Source organism: Brienomyrus brachyistius, chromosome 13 (genome assembly GCF_023856365.1).
Source record: "Brienomyrus brachyistius isolate T26 chromosome 13, BBRACH_0.4, whole genome shotgun sequence".
NCBI lineage: Eukaryota > Metazoa > Chordata > Actinopteri > Osteoglossiformes > Mormyridae > Brienomyrus > Brienomyrus brachyistius.
This window is the reverse complement of record NC_064545.1, coordinates 24,027,881-24,043,915: the sequence shown is the minus strand read 5'-3', so window position 1 is coordinate 24,043,915 and position 16,035 is coordinate 24,027,881. Positions and strand designations below refer to the sequence as shown.

At 50.8% G+C, this 16,035-nt stretch overlaps 1 protein-coding gene across 2 annotated transcripts in view; it reads left to right on the top strand.

The window, feature by feature from the left end:
• Positions 1-3,327: 3,327 nt before the first annotated feature.
• cbfb (core-binding factor subunit beta) overlaps positions 3,328-16,035 on the top strand; it is a 29,964-nt gene continuing 17,256 nt past the window's right edge. For both annotated transcript variants that reach the window (XM_048973684.1, XM_048973685.1), the window contains exons 1-3: positions 3,328-3,836; positions 4,462-4,548; positions 6,328-6,444. In XM_048973684.1, the coding sequence (XP_048829641.1) occupies positions 3,759-3,836; positions 4,462-4,548; positions 6,328-6,444 (282 nt within the window). In that variant the 5' untranslated portion in view covers positions 3,328-3,758. The remainder of the gene's footprint in view (positions 3,837-4,461; positions 4,549-6,327; positions 6,445-16,035) is intronic.

Genomic DNA, 16,035 nt, shown 5'->3' with positions numbered 1-16,035 from the left:
GCATACTTGTAGCTATATTTCAAGTTTGGCGGATTTTTCATTACTTTTACCTTTAGTTTCAAAACCCATGTAACTTAAGTCAGGGAAATATAATTTTCTGTTTTGCGAATATGTATAATAACACATTTTAGTATATATTATATTTCTTTTCATATATCAGTTTCATTTGGCAAACAAAGCAACAGTCATGTCATAAAATAATTCGTTATTTTTCCTCTCAGACTTTGACATTATTATAGCCTGCAATTAATTACTGAGCATACCGATTGTAGCCTATCCAAAATATGCGGTTAGTATAAAACAAATTCGACATTTGCTTTTAAAGCAAAACGGTCATGCGTCTCAAAGTCTGCTCATTTTCTGACAGTCAAAGTCTCTATGTTCCCGGAACCGTCCCTTCTGGACTTTGATGTCATTTTGCTGCCGCACCAGGGGAGACGTCAGGCCGACTGACACCGCTGCCAAGTCGCTGTGGCATCGCGCCGTCTGGCTTCGCGGCCCCCGGCAGTGCGCAGCCCCCGCGGCACCACTGCAGATGCGCGCCGCTCCGCTCACCTAACGCAGTTTGTACGGAGAAGGGGGGGGGGGCGATGCGAAATTACAGTTTCATCATTTGAAGCGGGTGTTTGTCACTGCGTGAATCCAAAACACCGCATAAACTACTTTGTGGAGAGATAAACTAAACCTAATAAATATGTTAAATCCCCCTTTTTGATGCTCCTGTAATTCGTTTTTTAAAGACTTTTGCGTTGTTGCATTAATAAGTGCGACGTTCTCGGTGAGGGACGTGGTTGGATCCCGGACGGCGGATTGTCCGTCTCGCCCTGGGGGCATCAGGGGGGCTCGGAGCAGCGCAGCCGGGTTGGAGCCCGTTTGTTTTATTGCTCACGCATCACGAGTTTGAATGCGGGGCGCGATGACGCACTTGGATCACAGACATTACTGTAAACCTTTTTACCGTCTCTTTGGAAGCAGCTGAAGAGGAGTCATTGACTTAATTTAGATTTAGTTTATGATTTCTAAGGTAAAGCAAACCCCGGCCAGCACCCGAGGCATAGATAACCTAGTGGATGGATGTGCGCAGAAATCTGGCAGATAGGGTGACCGCCAGTCGATGAGCGACTTTCTCTTTTTAGCTCCACCGGGCCAACTTTATACTGTATATGTCATTTGGAATCCCCTCCCGACTCCTTTCCTGTCTGATTTATTGATAGCCCGTAGATATCTGGATTTAGAAAACAAACGTACTCCGGCCTGCTTGTACGCAGGTTTTTTTCAGACCGCGGTGTTTTTCACGCTGCGCCTCTGCTGCGCTGTAAATATTTTATTTGATCGGAAATATGATCCACGGAGCCCGTATAAAGAAACCTTGACATCCAAAAATCACAAAAAGGAGACATTTTGTCAATAATGGTTCTCCATCTTTTTCGCTGCTGGCAGATGCAAAATGAATTATGCACTTTTGGGACGTGCTGTTCCTTTTGTGAGTACTTTGTGTTTTGGAATGGTAACTACAATTTAGGTAGGCCTATTCATTTAAATACTTCACAAAAACATTCCAACGATTCATCTGGGAGCACTATTGTGTTTGTCTGTGACTGTTTATACAATGTCAAACTTTTAGGAAACGTTTTTTTCCGCTTTCGCACTAATAGCTGAAGAAACATTTCATGACAGGGACCCTTGAACAACGCAAAGTGGGATACAATCCACGACCAGTTTACTGTGCCATAAGCAGAACATTTTGACTGGGGTAGCTATCTAGGGTCAGTTATATGTATATTTATATGGTTTCGCTTAGAAAATAAAATAATAGATATTTCGTTTTATTATTTTGATATGGGGTAGCACCAAGGATGGTTGCGCATTTACCTCATCCACCGCTGGGCGTTTGTACCCATAATCAGTCGTACTGGACTAAATGGGAGGTGTGGGATAAACGGCACGCCCACGCGCCAATAACACGCATTTCCGAGTAAATATTCGCTCATTTGGAACACGCGCACAACGGTGGGAAGCGGCACAACGCACGTCCCCAAAATGTCTATAATCATTTGATGGTTAACGTGAAGCATGGCCACTGCAATACGAAATTTAAATTCACAATCTTTTCGTAGGAGTTGCATTCATAAGAGTACCCATGAAACAAATTTGTTTGAGGAGTTCTTTAGCTGACTAAATTAGGCAATTGAAAATCCATTTAATGTTAACGGCATAAGGAATACTAATGCAGAAGATCAATATACTCCTCTGTATTTGCATAATGTTTCACCATTTTGGTTTATCAACAATGCCCATTTTTATTGCATAAATTACATTTGTTAAGCTGTAATCATAATTGATTTTTTTTTGCGTTTTAATTGTAATTTCGGTTATTTCTCAGCTTTAGTGTTTTTATTATTATTATTATTATAATTATTATTATTATTTATTTATTGATACAGACCGATGTGATAGAATGTTTGATTGTGGAATTTTAAACATTAAAATAGGAATTCAAGTAATTATTCTTCCTTTAAGTATTGTAATACAGCTATAGAAATATAGCAATAAATAACATTATATATAGAATATTTATCGAGTAGCTTATATGTAATATGCATCAAGACTATACATCTAATATGCTACTTAAAACTAAATTCTTCGAAAGAAAACACTACTAGTCACATTAAAAGCATGCAGTCCCCGCACGCGCAGGCTTCGGGCTCCGAACCACGGTGGTATTTAAAGTTCTCTCCAGTCTGTGCGGGTTTCCTTCTTGTTTTCCCTATGTAGTGCGAAGAAAAATGTCAGAGTAAATTGGCACCTGTATATCGCCCATACCGTGTGCGTATGAGAACCTGATGGGATGTAGCTGGGATGTAGCTCGGATGTAGCCGTGCGTCTCGCCCTGCATACGCTACCTGGGATACGTTCCAGGCCTTTATATTGTACAGGATAGGTGAAGATGGATTGATAGACATGCATAATTGCTGTAGTTTAACCATCTACTCAATTAACAGGAATGAATTATGAATACTGATACAAAATGTTCATTTATAATGTACCAACTTGACATCCTCACATTTTTCTGCTTATAACAATTTAAAACGGAATTACGTCAGGGTGATTTTATGGTCTCCTCCGCTACAAAAATAAATGCATTCCTTTCAACTATGTTTGGCGCTGTTCTATTAATTATAAGAAGGTCTTTACAGTTATTAAGTTCGCTGTATTAGATTTACAGCGTCCCACACCGACGAAAAGCCCGAATAACTGAAAGCACGCTTGCGCGCTTTCCGGAGCGCTGGTTAGCTGCGCGCTTGCGCACTGCGGGCCTGTAGTGGCGAGAATTGTGAATGGGGGGTGCCTTTTGGGTGTGCAGTCATAAGTCGGGCTCGGACGAGCCAGGAAGTAACTTCGAACTATGAAGAGAGACGGTTAAAGTGAGGCGAGAAGCTTTTGTTGTCAGGGGATTGAACACACGCCACAGATCGGAGAGGAATCATAGGCAATAGCAAAAGCGATCCGTATTGCTTGCAGTGGCCAAAACTGGCCGCAGTAGCTGGGTTTTGAGACTGGGAAAAAAAAACAAAGCACTAGTGCATTACAGCGCACTTTACATCGGATCACTGCTGTAGTGAGTCACTTAAAACCAGGCAACGTATAGCATACAAGAGGAAGGAAGAGAGAAGAAGCGCGACCCGAGGGAGTCCAGCATTTCTCCAGCAGCGTGACAAATAAGAAAAGGCACGAAAATTGATCAAATAATATTTAAGATGCCTCGGGTGGTCCCGGATCAGAGAAGCAAGTTCGAAAACGAGGAATTTTTCCGAAAGCTCAGCCGGGAGTGCGAGGTAAGCGGAATAAATAAATAAGGTACCAAGTGGCGGATACGAGTTGGCTAATACGAATACCGAACAAGGTTAGCTTGCTATATTGCTATTATTTATAACGAGTATATGAAGTATTTTTTATTTTTAATGCGCACGCTCTATAACGCGAAGCCGAACATTATTTTAAGTATGTTATTCTCTTATAATTATTGCTTGGTATAAACTTCCTGTTGAAAAGACGAGCGTGTTTCTTTTTTGAAATAAAACAATATGGATTTCTTTTCGCTCACCCTGGGTCACATAGCAAGTTTTGACAGTCGCATAAGTGTCTTGATGTACAGGCTATAATCGAACCATGTGTCAGATCGTAAGTTTCTCGCGTGTCCGATCGCATGCGTTTTGAATGGCAACCACACAGCAAAATACCACCATTTTTAATAGCATGCCGTTTTAAGATTTTGTTTTCATGATAATGTTTACTGAGCTCGCTGCTGAATAGCCTGGAAGTAAGAAGGTTGTAAGTGCAGCTTTTCGTACCGCTTTTAATAGTCTGCGAATTAATGCAAGTTTCTAAAGTGGCCCAGTTTTTGCATTTTGAAAATGTAAAGAATGAATTTTTCATTTCTTTACCCCCTTTTCTCTCCAGATAAAGTACACCGGTTTCCGAGACAGACCACACGAGGAAAGACAAGCCAGGTTCCAAAATGCTTGTCGGGACGGGCGCTCCGAAATTGTGAGTTTTTATCATTTTCGGGAGATTTTTACTACACTGTCAATTAATACTAACCTCAGTCGGTAAAGCAGCATCATGTCTGAAGTATCGTATTGCGAAGTATAATTACCTGAAAACTAGACAGACTAGTCACAGTGCAGCCAATAGTTTCGCCACTTTTCTTTCATAATTGAAATAAAGTAAGGAAATGCTACATGTGGGATTCTGAAGCTTTGCAGTTAAATCCCGCATGTGCTCAAACGCCTTTTGTGTAAGATCATTTCTTTTTTAGATGGTTAATTAAACTCTTCCGGATGTTTCCACTAGAGCTGACTGTTAAAGATTACGTACGTTGAACAATGAATGGAAGCGTCGGTCGCCAGTGGCCGGTCCCCAGTGGCCGGTCGTCGGTCCCCAGTGGCCAGTGGCCGGTTCTGCGCTCCGCCGCTTTCTGCAGCTTCTTTCTAGCCATCACCAGATAAGAGCTCTTCCGCAATTCGCTGCCTATTTCTGCATTTTCATAAGCTTCTCTTATCACGTTATCTTACTGGTTTACTACACATTTCATAATATAAACTGGCTTAGTCTAAAACGATCTAAAGCAAGGGGTTTGTTATAGCGGCGGCCAAAATAAGACGGTGATCCTTTAATATCGCTGTTTCTGTTTTCTGGTGTCGTGAAGTTGCCGGGAATAAACCTGCGTATCTCATTCTGATGGTAAACATATATACTGCATTGTCATACAGATTAAAACGGATTTCCAGTAGTTTAAAGCTTCCGAAAGCACGATACTTAATAAAATATCTGTACCTCACTTTAAAGTCAAACAACATAACATGTTTATACGTTTTATGGATGTACCGTATAACCCTTTCCCCTGTCTTTCCCTCTGCCCCCCCTTCCCCCCGATTTTCCCGTCTAACTAATTTAATTATAATTCCGAGCCATTTCTGAGTCTGGATGACGAACAGTCAGGGTCGCTTTCTCTGGGTCCCGCTGATTTCGCTATATCTACATCATCCTATTTCGGAGCTGAACGTTTTATTATGATGGCGGCTTGGAGAAAACCCAATTTCTTTAGCAAATAATAAGATAGGGTATTCTCTTTTGCTATCTCTGTGTTTGTTTCCTTTTTGAAATAATTAATTAATGGTGAGTAGATTGGGGGAAAACATTACACAGCAATTAACATTTGTAAACTATTTCTCTCCAGTTGTTTTGAACCCGGTTTTTCACACCAAACCTTCCGGATTCTGTTTTCTTAATGCTAGTGGAAGGTCTTGTCTAAAATAATGTATTGATTTTTTTTCTCCACCCTCCCCTCCCCTCCCCCCGCACCCCCTCCCGCTTTCTCCATTCGAGGCTGTATCCCATACCCCACTCTGCCAGCACTGAATGTTGGTCAAATAGAATCAGATGTGTAACTCTATACTTCAAATTGAGAAAATGATGACTCTTGTGTTTTTTTTCCTGCCTTCATTTTTCTTACTGTTCTTTTGCTGTTGTGAGAACTGCTGCTTGGCTCCAGGCACCCTCTCCCTCTCCCTCTCCCTCTCTCTCTCTCTCTCCTTCTCCCTCTCCTTCTCCCTCTCCTTCTCCCTCTCCCTCTCTCTCCCTCTCCCTCTCTCTCTCCCTCTCCCTCTCTCTCCCTCTCCATCTCTCTCTCTCTCCCTCTCTCTCTCTCTCTCGCTTTCTTTCACTCTCTCTCTCTTTCTCTGATGTGAAGAATAAATGACTGGCTGCATAATTTATGTTAGGCCTTGCTTTCTGATCCTCTTTGTATTGATTTCTCCGTAAAAGGCTTTTGTGGCAACGGGAACCAATCTCTCGCTGCAGTTCTTCCCAGCCAACCTGCACGGGGACCAGCGCCAAGCTCCCACACGAGAGTATGTCGACTTTGAGCGCGAGACAGGAAAGGTACCCATTTCTTTACTCCTTCATTTTCCCCTCCTCCTCCTCCTCCTCCTCCTTACTACATCATCTCCTCATGAAACATTTCCTGACAGTTTTCCCCATTTTAATCTTTGTGAGCAGATGCCGTATTTATAAATATTGATGTAACAGGGTGTTGCACATTTTAAGGGGAATTTATCATCTGGCCAATCACATAAGTATATGTACTGGGCACTTCGCTAGACATTTTTGGAAATGAATAAAAAATATAGGCCTACACACACACACACACACACACACACACACACACACACACACACACATGCGCACAAACACATACCCACATACACACACACACACAAACATGCGCACAAACACATACCCACATACACACACACACACATGCACACAAGCACACACACACACACACACATGCGCACAAACACATACCCACATACACACACACACACACACATACACACACACACACACACATACACACACACACACACACACACACACACACACACATGCGCACAAACACATACCCACATACACACACACACACACACACACACATACACACACACACACGCACACACACACACACACACATACATACACACATGCACACACACATGCATACACACACACACATACACACAAACATACATACATACACACACACACACAGAAATTGTTATCGAAACCATACCTAAACATTTTTTAAAATCATTCAGTTTTCCTGTTGTCTCATGTGTTGCATGTAGCAAACGCACTGTAATTAACGTCTGTCTGATGTTGTTCACGTATCACCTGTGTTTTAGCTAATGATCCCCTTTTTGTTTATTGGTAAATGTCCAATTGATGGTCATCATCCCTCTTAAGAAAATGAAGGCCAGACATGTTTGTTAAAGCCGACTGAAGGTCGCTCACAACATGTCTGCCGGAACAAAGATAGATGGATGGATGATGAAAGTCCACACAGAAAGATACTGTCAGGGTCCATTTTAACACTTTCCCTTTTCACAACCTCACATTATCACGACCTGCGTCGTATGGTAAAAGTAACACCAGCGAGCAAGAACACATGATTACGATTTTTTCCCATGTGTGGTCCATCTGTCCAGTGTCATGGCATCAGCGATGGCCTCAGTGAGGCACAGGATCGATGGGTCTTGACTTCCTGATCTTTACCAGTAAGGGGGACTGTAAATAATTTAAGCTTGACGCTGAACGGTGTCTGGAGGACCTGGTGCTGTGACAGGGGACCCAGGGAAGGTGACCGCCCTCCATCGCCACCAGCATGGCTGTGTGTTTCCTGAGTGAATAAATATAAACCTGAAGAGGAACAGAGTGCGTTCGTGCTCTGTCTGCCGCGGGGAGCTCACCTTTCAGAGGTGCAGCTGAACACCAGAACTGGAGGCTGTGTTTGAGCCTCTTCTGCTCGTTCATGAGTAGGTCCCGCTGCCCGCTGTGTCGACCCCTCGATCCCGGGAGTGATCACTTTATCAGACGGTAACTCCGTCTTTGGCTTGTTTAACCGGCTTGTAAGAGAGGTGAAGTGTGGTCTGAGATGCTCTTCGATGAAAGCGTAAATATTATGACCCCGGGGGAAGCTAATGAGAGTTGGTCAGGCCGGCGGCTGGCCGAGTGCAGACCATTAAGGGACGCCGCGATTCCGCGTCCGATATGATGTTACAAAACAGGAACGTCGCGGAAATGGGTGCAGGCGATCTCTGCTCTGGGTATCAGCTACCTGTCGATGTTCCTCTCTTGTTACGGAACTGGGCTCGGTGGAGAAGTAACCAAACACATGCAGTGAGGTCAAGCCGGTACCCACAACACGCTGCGGTCCAGCGGACTTATTATTATTAATAGTATCTTTATTATTATTATTTATTAGTCTATTTATTAAATATAATAATGATTATTATTATTTTGTTCGTTTATCTTAAAAAGGATGGCATAGGTTTGGTGACTGGAACCACAGTCTTGGGTTTTGGGGTTTTTCTCACATTATGTGTAAAAATGGTTCCAAAGTGAGTAATAGACTCGTGTAAGAAATGGCTGGGTGACACCTTGACACCGCAAATCTAATTCCTCAACTAACATGAAAAAAAAAAGGCTGAGGTATTTTGGCGTTGGGGGACGGTGCGTTCACACGCTTTGGCAACCTTGGGACAGCGTTTCCATAACCGCCCGGGCTTCCGTGCTTGTGGACGTTCCAGACGGGGTTCCGAGGAAGAGGAAAGTTCTGCCTCAGCTGGCTGTGGGTGGCAGTGGGAATTTGCGCCCCCACCGGCCCGCAGGCACTGGGCCACCTCTCTCCCCTGCACAAGATTCTTGTGTTTACTATCTGGGTCACATGTGCTCACGAGAGCCATGCTGACATGCAGACGAAGGCCCTCGCCGTCTTGGGCGCCCGGGTCTCACCCTGGTACCGGTCCACACTTCAGTGACTGTCGCGCTTCTTCTCGAGTCGGAGCCCCGCGGCGGGAAGTCCGCCTCTGATGTGGTTCCTTCACTCTTTCTCTCATGCGCGCTGCTCTTTCCTCTCAGCCTCCCACCTCCACCCGCACCCCCACCCGGCCCTCTCTGGGGACTGAATTAGCGGTAACGTTCCACCGCCACTCTCTCTCCCCCCCCCCCCCCGTTCCAAAACACAGCCGTGCCAGAGGACCGGGGCCAGTCAAAACTTGGCAGCTGGCGGCCGACGGTAGTATTATCTGCGCGGAGCGGCAAGATCTCCTCCAGAAGTGCCCCGCGGTGCAGCTTAAACACAGGCTCCGAGTGTCACCACCGGCTAATGGGAGCCAGCTGCGTGGGAGGTTAATTTTAGCGGTAGCGCGGGGCCTCGGGGCGGAGGTGCGGTTAACCCTTGTCTCGCTGCCCTCTTTCCACCGTGGCCTCGTAGCAGGGGGACCGTGCTCCTGGTGCTGGGGGGTTGGGTTGTACCCTCAATACAGTCCGTGCCCCCAGGGATGCCCCCTTTTAAATTTTGCAGTGCTCCTAGTCTCAGCAGCTGGCCGGGGCACTGCCGGCTCGCGAGGAAGATGTGCCGCCCGCCTTGCGTAAACACGGGGAAGTGGATCGACGCCATCGCCAGGCCTCGGACGGAAAAATAAGACGCCAATGAAAGGGGCCATTGTTCATGCAGGAGTAACTCGCCGTCCTGCTGGTGTGCGACCGTGAAGCGCCTGTGACGCCCGCGTGTGTGGCAGCAGCCTCGAGCCCCTGTATGGCGTCCCACGCCGGGGCCATTTGGCCAGATTGGGCCCCATCCCAGGCTCCTGTTTTATGGATCTGGGATTTGAGATCATCTGCTGTCTGTCTCTGCTCCTCTGGGGTAACTCTAGACCTCCTGTGTTCATCTTGGCATGGGATGGGTTAGGGAAATGGGGACGAGGGGGTGCACTTGGCCCAAGACTCGACTGGGAAGGAGTGGAGTATGAGGAAAGAAAACGAATGCCAATTTTGATTGAAGAGACGCTTTAAACTTAACCATGTACATCTCCTCCAACGAACTCAATCCTCTTGAAATGGGAGACTCCCCCGGCACCAGCCTTGGCCGCGAGGACATAGTGGATCCTCAACTTGGCCTCCTCCTCCTCCTCCTCCTCCTCCTCCTCCAGCCTTTCGCCTGTGGTGTATCAGCCCCTCAGCCCGCTCCCTAGGGTCGCTTCTCTCTATGGCGGTATGTGTGGTTTCTCTGTGCGGGGGGGGGACAGGGCAGATTTGAGAAGCGAGAAAAAATCCGGCGTTAATGTCGACGCCAAGAAGTTGGGTCGCGTCCCCCCGCGCCGAAAAGCCCGGCGAGCAGCACCGGCTGCTGCTATTGATATTGGCCGGGCATGGAGCTGGTGGCGTCGTGAATGTTTATGCTCAATAAAGAGGACAAAAATGGACGCAAATAACAGGGGCAGAACCACTAAAGACTTGTTGAATATTATTTTTGATATGAAAAACGCAAACCTGATATCTGATATCTGTCACGCTAAATCTCCTGTTGGTATTTTGTTCTTTTTTTTGTGTTTGTCTTCCCCCACTGCTGCTATAAATCTCACTCTGTCTTTGTGTAAGAATGTTTGCTTGGGGGTAGATATGCTGGAGCAGACTAAGTAAATGGGGTTGATTATGAAAACGGCTGCAGACTAAGGCGACACCACAGGAATTGGAGTTAATAGTTTTGTGTTAAAGCTTGTTCCCGGGAGCTTGGGGCTGAGGTGCGTGTGTGTGTGTGTGTGTGTGTGTGTGTGTGTGCGTGTGTGTGTGTGTGCGTGTGTGTGTGCGTGTGCGTGTGTGTGTGCGTGCGTGTGTGTGTGTGCGTGTGTGTGTGTGTGTGTGTGTGCGTGTGTGTGTGTGTGTGGGTGTTCCGCGCAGCCCACTGCAGGAATGCACTTTCATATTCATGATGGGCTGTGGATCACAAACACACTGTCAGCTGTTTGGCGCCAGCTACCCTAGAGGAGAATAAAATGCAGTCTGCAGTGTAGAGCTTTAATTTTGCCCGCTGTTGTTGACAAGTTATTTAAGGAAGTGAAATGGGGATCAGATGTGATTACCACTGTGCCCACCACCCTGACATGGACCCTTTGTCCTCGCCATGCGCGTCCAAATGATTCGGCACTGGATTCCAGAACGTCTCCGTCTGCCGGGAGTCCAGCGAGTGGCGGGCGTGGTGAACTTGGTATGGTGTGGTGGGGGGGCAGGGTGTTTGGGGAGAGGCATTGTACATTTAATGAGTTCATCGTGAGCCCCTGCCCTTAATGGGATGCACAGCCGGGCCTTGAGGGGGCGAAGATCCGGTTACGAACGGGCCTGTCGCGGAATCCTGCGGTCACCTCCCCCCCCCCCCCGCCCCGGCGGAAGTCGCTCTACCGGCAGAACGCTTGTCAATGACATCATCAAAGTGAGTCCCTTAATTGATTCCTGCTGTGCTGTCTTGTGCTTTATGCGCCAGGCCACGCCCACTGCCATGCCCGCCGCGTTCTACAGATCGTTAATTGTTTTGTGGAAAAAATGTGCCGTCACTGTAGTTCGTCATCCCCTGACCCTGTAATTAAATGGAGAATGTAATGCCATAAAGGGCCAGTCATTAAGGGGTTTGGTAGGAGCTCCTCTACCTCCTGCCGCCAGTGTGTGATGGGGCGCGGGGCAGTCGCAGGGCCTGACAGTGCTCAGTATGCCTAAGCTGCTCTTCAGAAGACTTTGAGGCTCACAGTGGATCTGGTGAGGCTGTCAGTTAGTCCTGCGTTCTGGGGTGAAAAGTTCAAGTCCAGAAAGAACGAAAATCCAGACCAAGGTTTTGTTTCAACCAACCAGTTGAGTCCTCAGTGACTGTGAGTCTTTGTACTCAACTGGCTACTCAAACAAAACCTTGGTCTGGATTTTTCCATGGCTCATAGCCTACAGCGCCTGGCCAACGCCATCGTGGTCCTTCCCGCCCCCCAGACCCTGGTTTGTACCATCCAGCCCTGCCGTTTATCTCTCCCTGCCTCTCTCGGTCTCCTGAACAGGTACATCTTGTGCGTCTGACACAAAAAGAGATGCGTCTTTCTTCTCGATGTCATCAGCGGTGCCCGGATGGACTTCTGATAAGCTTGAGAAATGGGGCAAGAGATTCCAGAAAGCTCAGTCCATGGGTTCAGTCCGGTAGCTTTTATCGACGTGAGCTTGATGCCGCTCTTCCTGATAATGACGCCCCTTCATAACGGGAAATAATATTGGGCTCTGTTTTCACTTGGAAGGTCCATTTCTCGTGCTGGAGAACGTGAGCGTGCATGATTAATTAATCACCCGGGACGGATGAAAGCCTAGAGTGTTAATGTGCGGTGACTGTTCCTGACAAACAAGTGAGTGTATTTTACATGGCAAGACGATTAGGGCCCACACCACTGAAGTCAGTGGAATTCCAGTACTCTGTGTGTGTGTGTGTGTGTGTGTGTGTGTGTGTGTGTCTGCCTGCCTCTGTGCACGTAGGTGGCTGTAATTAGACTATTATGAGTGTGTGGATCTTTCAGCCGCCACTGGGGGCTCTGGTGTATTTAACACTCATCTTTCTTTTTTCTCTGAGGGGGGGGAATCTGTCACCGGACAATAGATTTTCTGCTCACATGGACCCCCTGAAAAATGTAAATTATATGCCATATCAGAAAGGTATGAATTAAAGCCTGTGACACTGGGGGGGGGGCGAACGATCGATGGGTTTGGACGTCACAGCACTCGCTCAGAGGTGGCTTGGAAATCAATATCGGCCTGGAGCGCCGTGCCCCAGCGTCGGCATCGCGCTGGGAGGATAGGGCAGAAGATTTATCTTCGGGAATCCATAACAGTGCAGGGATTATGGGTACAGAACGGGACAGTGATGGATTGAGTTTCGTGCAGTGCGGACTTGTAGCGTCCAGAGGGGCCCCTCCTCGCCTCCCTCTCCTATGGGCTCCTGTCGTGACCCGCCTGCATCGATGAAATGCGAGAGGATGCTTCAGTGCGGTCAGATGTTACGCCCGCTTACACGCCCGCTGTGGATGGATGGACAGACAGCCGGGGTCCTCCCACCCCTCTCAGGCGGCACCAGAAGTTGGCCTGTAGCAAAGGGGGTCCCTGCCAGCTCGGCACCCTCGGGTCCCCAGTGGTGAGAAATGTGGCGTGGTCCTGCCGACGGCCTTCTCCCCTCCATGTTCCAGGCAGCATGCTTCTCTGTACCTCCTGGTTCTCACCCCCCCCCCCCAACATCTGACTGTCTATTTTTAGTTCTGGTCAAATTTAAAATGTACCCAAGACGGTCGGGTCTGATCACTCAAACTGCAGGCAGGGACATAGATTATTTTCCCCCTCAGACGTGACTCAGCTGGGCATCTGTTAAGGGATATACGGCTCCCGTTCTTCATGCTTGGTTATCGGGGCAGTGTGTGGGCTCTGTGGGTGAGGCCTCTGTGATCAGAAGGTCGCCGGTTCAGATCCTGTGGCTGGCGGGGTTTCACCCCTCCCCCCCCAGACTGTCTGGCCCTGCTGTCTTCTCCTCATGGACCTTTGCCAAATAGATAAATTCTAAGAGGTTCTCCATCTTCCAGGATGGACCTTACGACCTGGTGTACTGGTGCCCCCCAGCTGTGAATGTCTCTGTAGAGTTGGAGAGCCATGAATACGCTCCCCCCCCCCCCACAACCCCCAGCGTGGCTTCAGTCACATTCTGATGCCGCTGTGGTAGGAATTTCAGCAGCCTGCTAGTTTTCCTCCTCTCTTGTTTTCTATGGTGTTTATCTGCATGGGAGCAGCATCGGCGTAAACAGAAAGACGCCTATATTGTTCTTCAGATGCTGCGTGGGCGTGTTTGCGGTCGTCCCGACGCCGCAGCCCGTCGCAGGTGGCTGACATGCCGTGGGCAGAGGCCAGGGCCACGAGAGGGACCCGGAGGGAGAAACCCATAGTCCTGTGTAGCCGCTTCGGGAGGGCTGCCTGGCCCATCTGCCGGTGATGGGTTTGTGTCGACCTCCAGCCGGCCGGATCCAGCCCATCCTCGCTCAGTGGGTGGCGGCCCGTCGTCGTTCACAGCTGCCCAATGCAGAAGGTGGCATTTGGCGATGCAGCGCTCTGCGCCGGGCTGCCCCTCCGCTTACCAACGCCGCCCCTCTTCGGCGATGCAGCGCCCTGCGCCGGGCTGCCCCTCCGCTTACCAACGCCGCCCCTCTTCGGCGATGCAGCGCCCTGCGCCGGGCTGCCCCGCCGCTTACCAACGCCGCCCCTCTTCGGTGATGCAGCGCTCTGCGCCGGGCTGCCCCTCCTCTTACCAACGCCGCCCCTCTTCGGCGATGCAGCGCTCTGCGCCGGGCTGCCCTTCCTGTTACCAACGCCGCCCCTCTTCGGCGATGCAGCGCTCTGCACCGGGCTGCCCCTCCGCTTACCAACGCCGCCCCTCTTCGGCGATGCAGCGCTCTGCACCGGGCTGCCCCTCCGCTTACCAACGCCGCCCCTCTTCGGCGATGCAGCGCTCTGCACCGGGCTGCCCCTCCGCTTACCAACGCCGCCCCTCTTCGGCGATGCAGCGCCCTGCGCCGGGCTGCCCCTCCTCTTACCAACGCCGCCCCTCTTCGGCGATGCAGCGCTCTGCACCGGGCTGCCCCTCCTCTTACCAACGCCGCCCCTCTTCGGCGATGCAGCGCTCTGCGCCGGGCTGCCCCTCCGCTTACCAACGCCGCCCCTCTTCGGCGATGCAGCGCTCTGCGCCGGGCTGCCCCTCCGCTTACCAACGCCGCCCCTCTTCGGCGATGCAGCGCTCTGCACCGGGCTGCCCCTCCTCTTACCAACGCCGCCCCTCTTCGGCGATGCAGCGCTCTGCACCGGGCTGCCCCTCCGCTTACCAACGCCGCCCCTCTTCGGCGATGCAGCGCTCTGCACCGGGCTGCCCTTCCTGTTACCAACACCGCCCCTCTTCGGCGATGCAGCGCTCTGCGCCGGGCTGCCCCTCCGCTTACCAACGCCGCCCCTCTTCGGCGATGCAGCGCTCTGCACCGGGCTGCCCCTCCGCTTACCAACGCCGCCCCTCTTCGGCGATGCAGCGCTCTGCGCCGGGCTGCCCCTCCGCTTACCAACGCCGCCCCTCTTCGGTGATGCAGCGCTCTGCACCGGGCTGCCCCTCCGCTTACCAACGCCGCCCCTCTTCGGCGATGCAGCGCTCTGCACCGGGCTGCCCCTCCGCTTACCAACGCCGCCCCTCTTCGGCGATGCAGCGCTCTGCACCGGGCTGCCCCTCCGCTTACCAACGCCGCCCCTCTTCGGCGATGCAGCGCTCTGCACCGGGCTGCCCTTCCTGTTACCAACGCCGCCCCTCTTCGGCGATGCAGCGCTCTGCACCGGGCTGCCCCTCCGCTTACCAACGCCGCCCCTCTTCGGTGATGCAGCGCTCTGCACCGGGCTGCCCCTCCGCTTACCAACGCCGCCCCTCTTCGGCGATGCAGCGCTCTGCGCCGGGCTGCCCCTCCGCTTACCAACGCCGCCCCTCTTCGGCGATGCAGCGCCCTGCGCCGGGCTGCCCCGCCGCTTACCAACGCCGCCCCTCTTCGGCGATGCAGCGCTCTGCGCCGGGCTGCCCCTCCGCTTACCAACGCCGCCCCTCTTCGGCGATGCAGCGCTCTGCACCGGGCTGCCCCTCCGCTTACCAACGCCGCCCCTCTTCGGCGATGCAGCGCTCTGCGCCGGGCTGCCCCTCCGCTTACCAACGCCGCCCCTCTTCGGCGATGCAGCGCTCTGCACCGGGCTGCCCCTCCTCTTACCAACGCCGCCCCTCTTCGGCGATGCAGCGCTCTGCACCGGGCTGCCCCTCCGCTTACCAACGCCGCCCCTCTTCGGCGATGCAGCGCTCTGCACCGGGCTGCCCTTCCTGTTACCAACACCGCCCCTCTTCGGCGATGCAGCGCTCTGCGCCGGGCTGCCCCTCCGCTTACCAACGCCGCCCCTCTTCGGCGATGCAGCGCTCTGCACCGGGCTGCCCTTCCTGTTACCAACACCGCCCCTCTTCGGCGATGCAGCGCTCTGCACCGGGCTGCCCCTCCGCTTACCAACGCCGCCCCTCTTCGGTGATGCAGCGCTCTGCACCGGGCTGCCCCTCCGCTTACC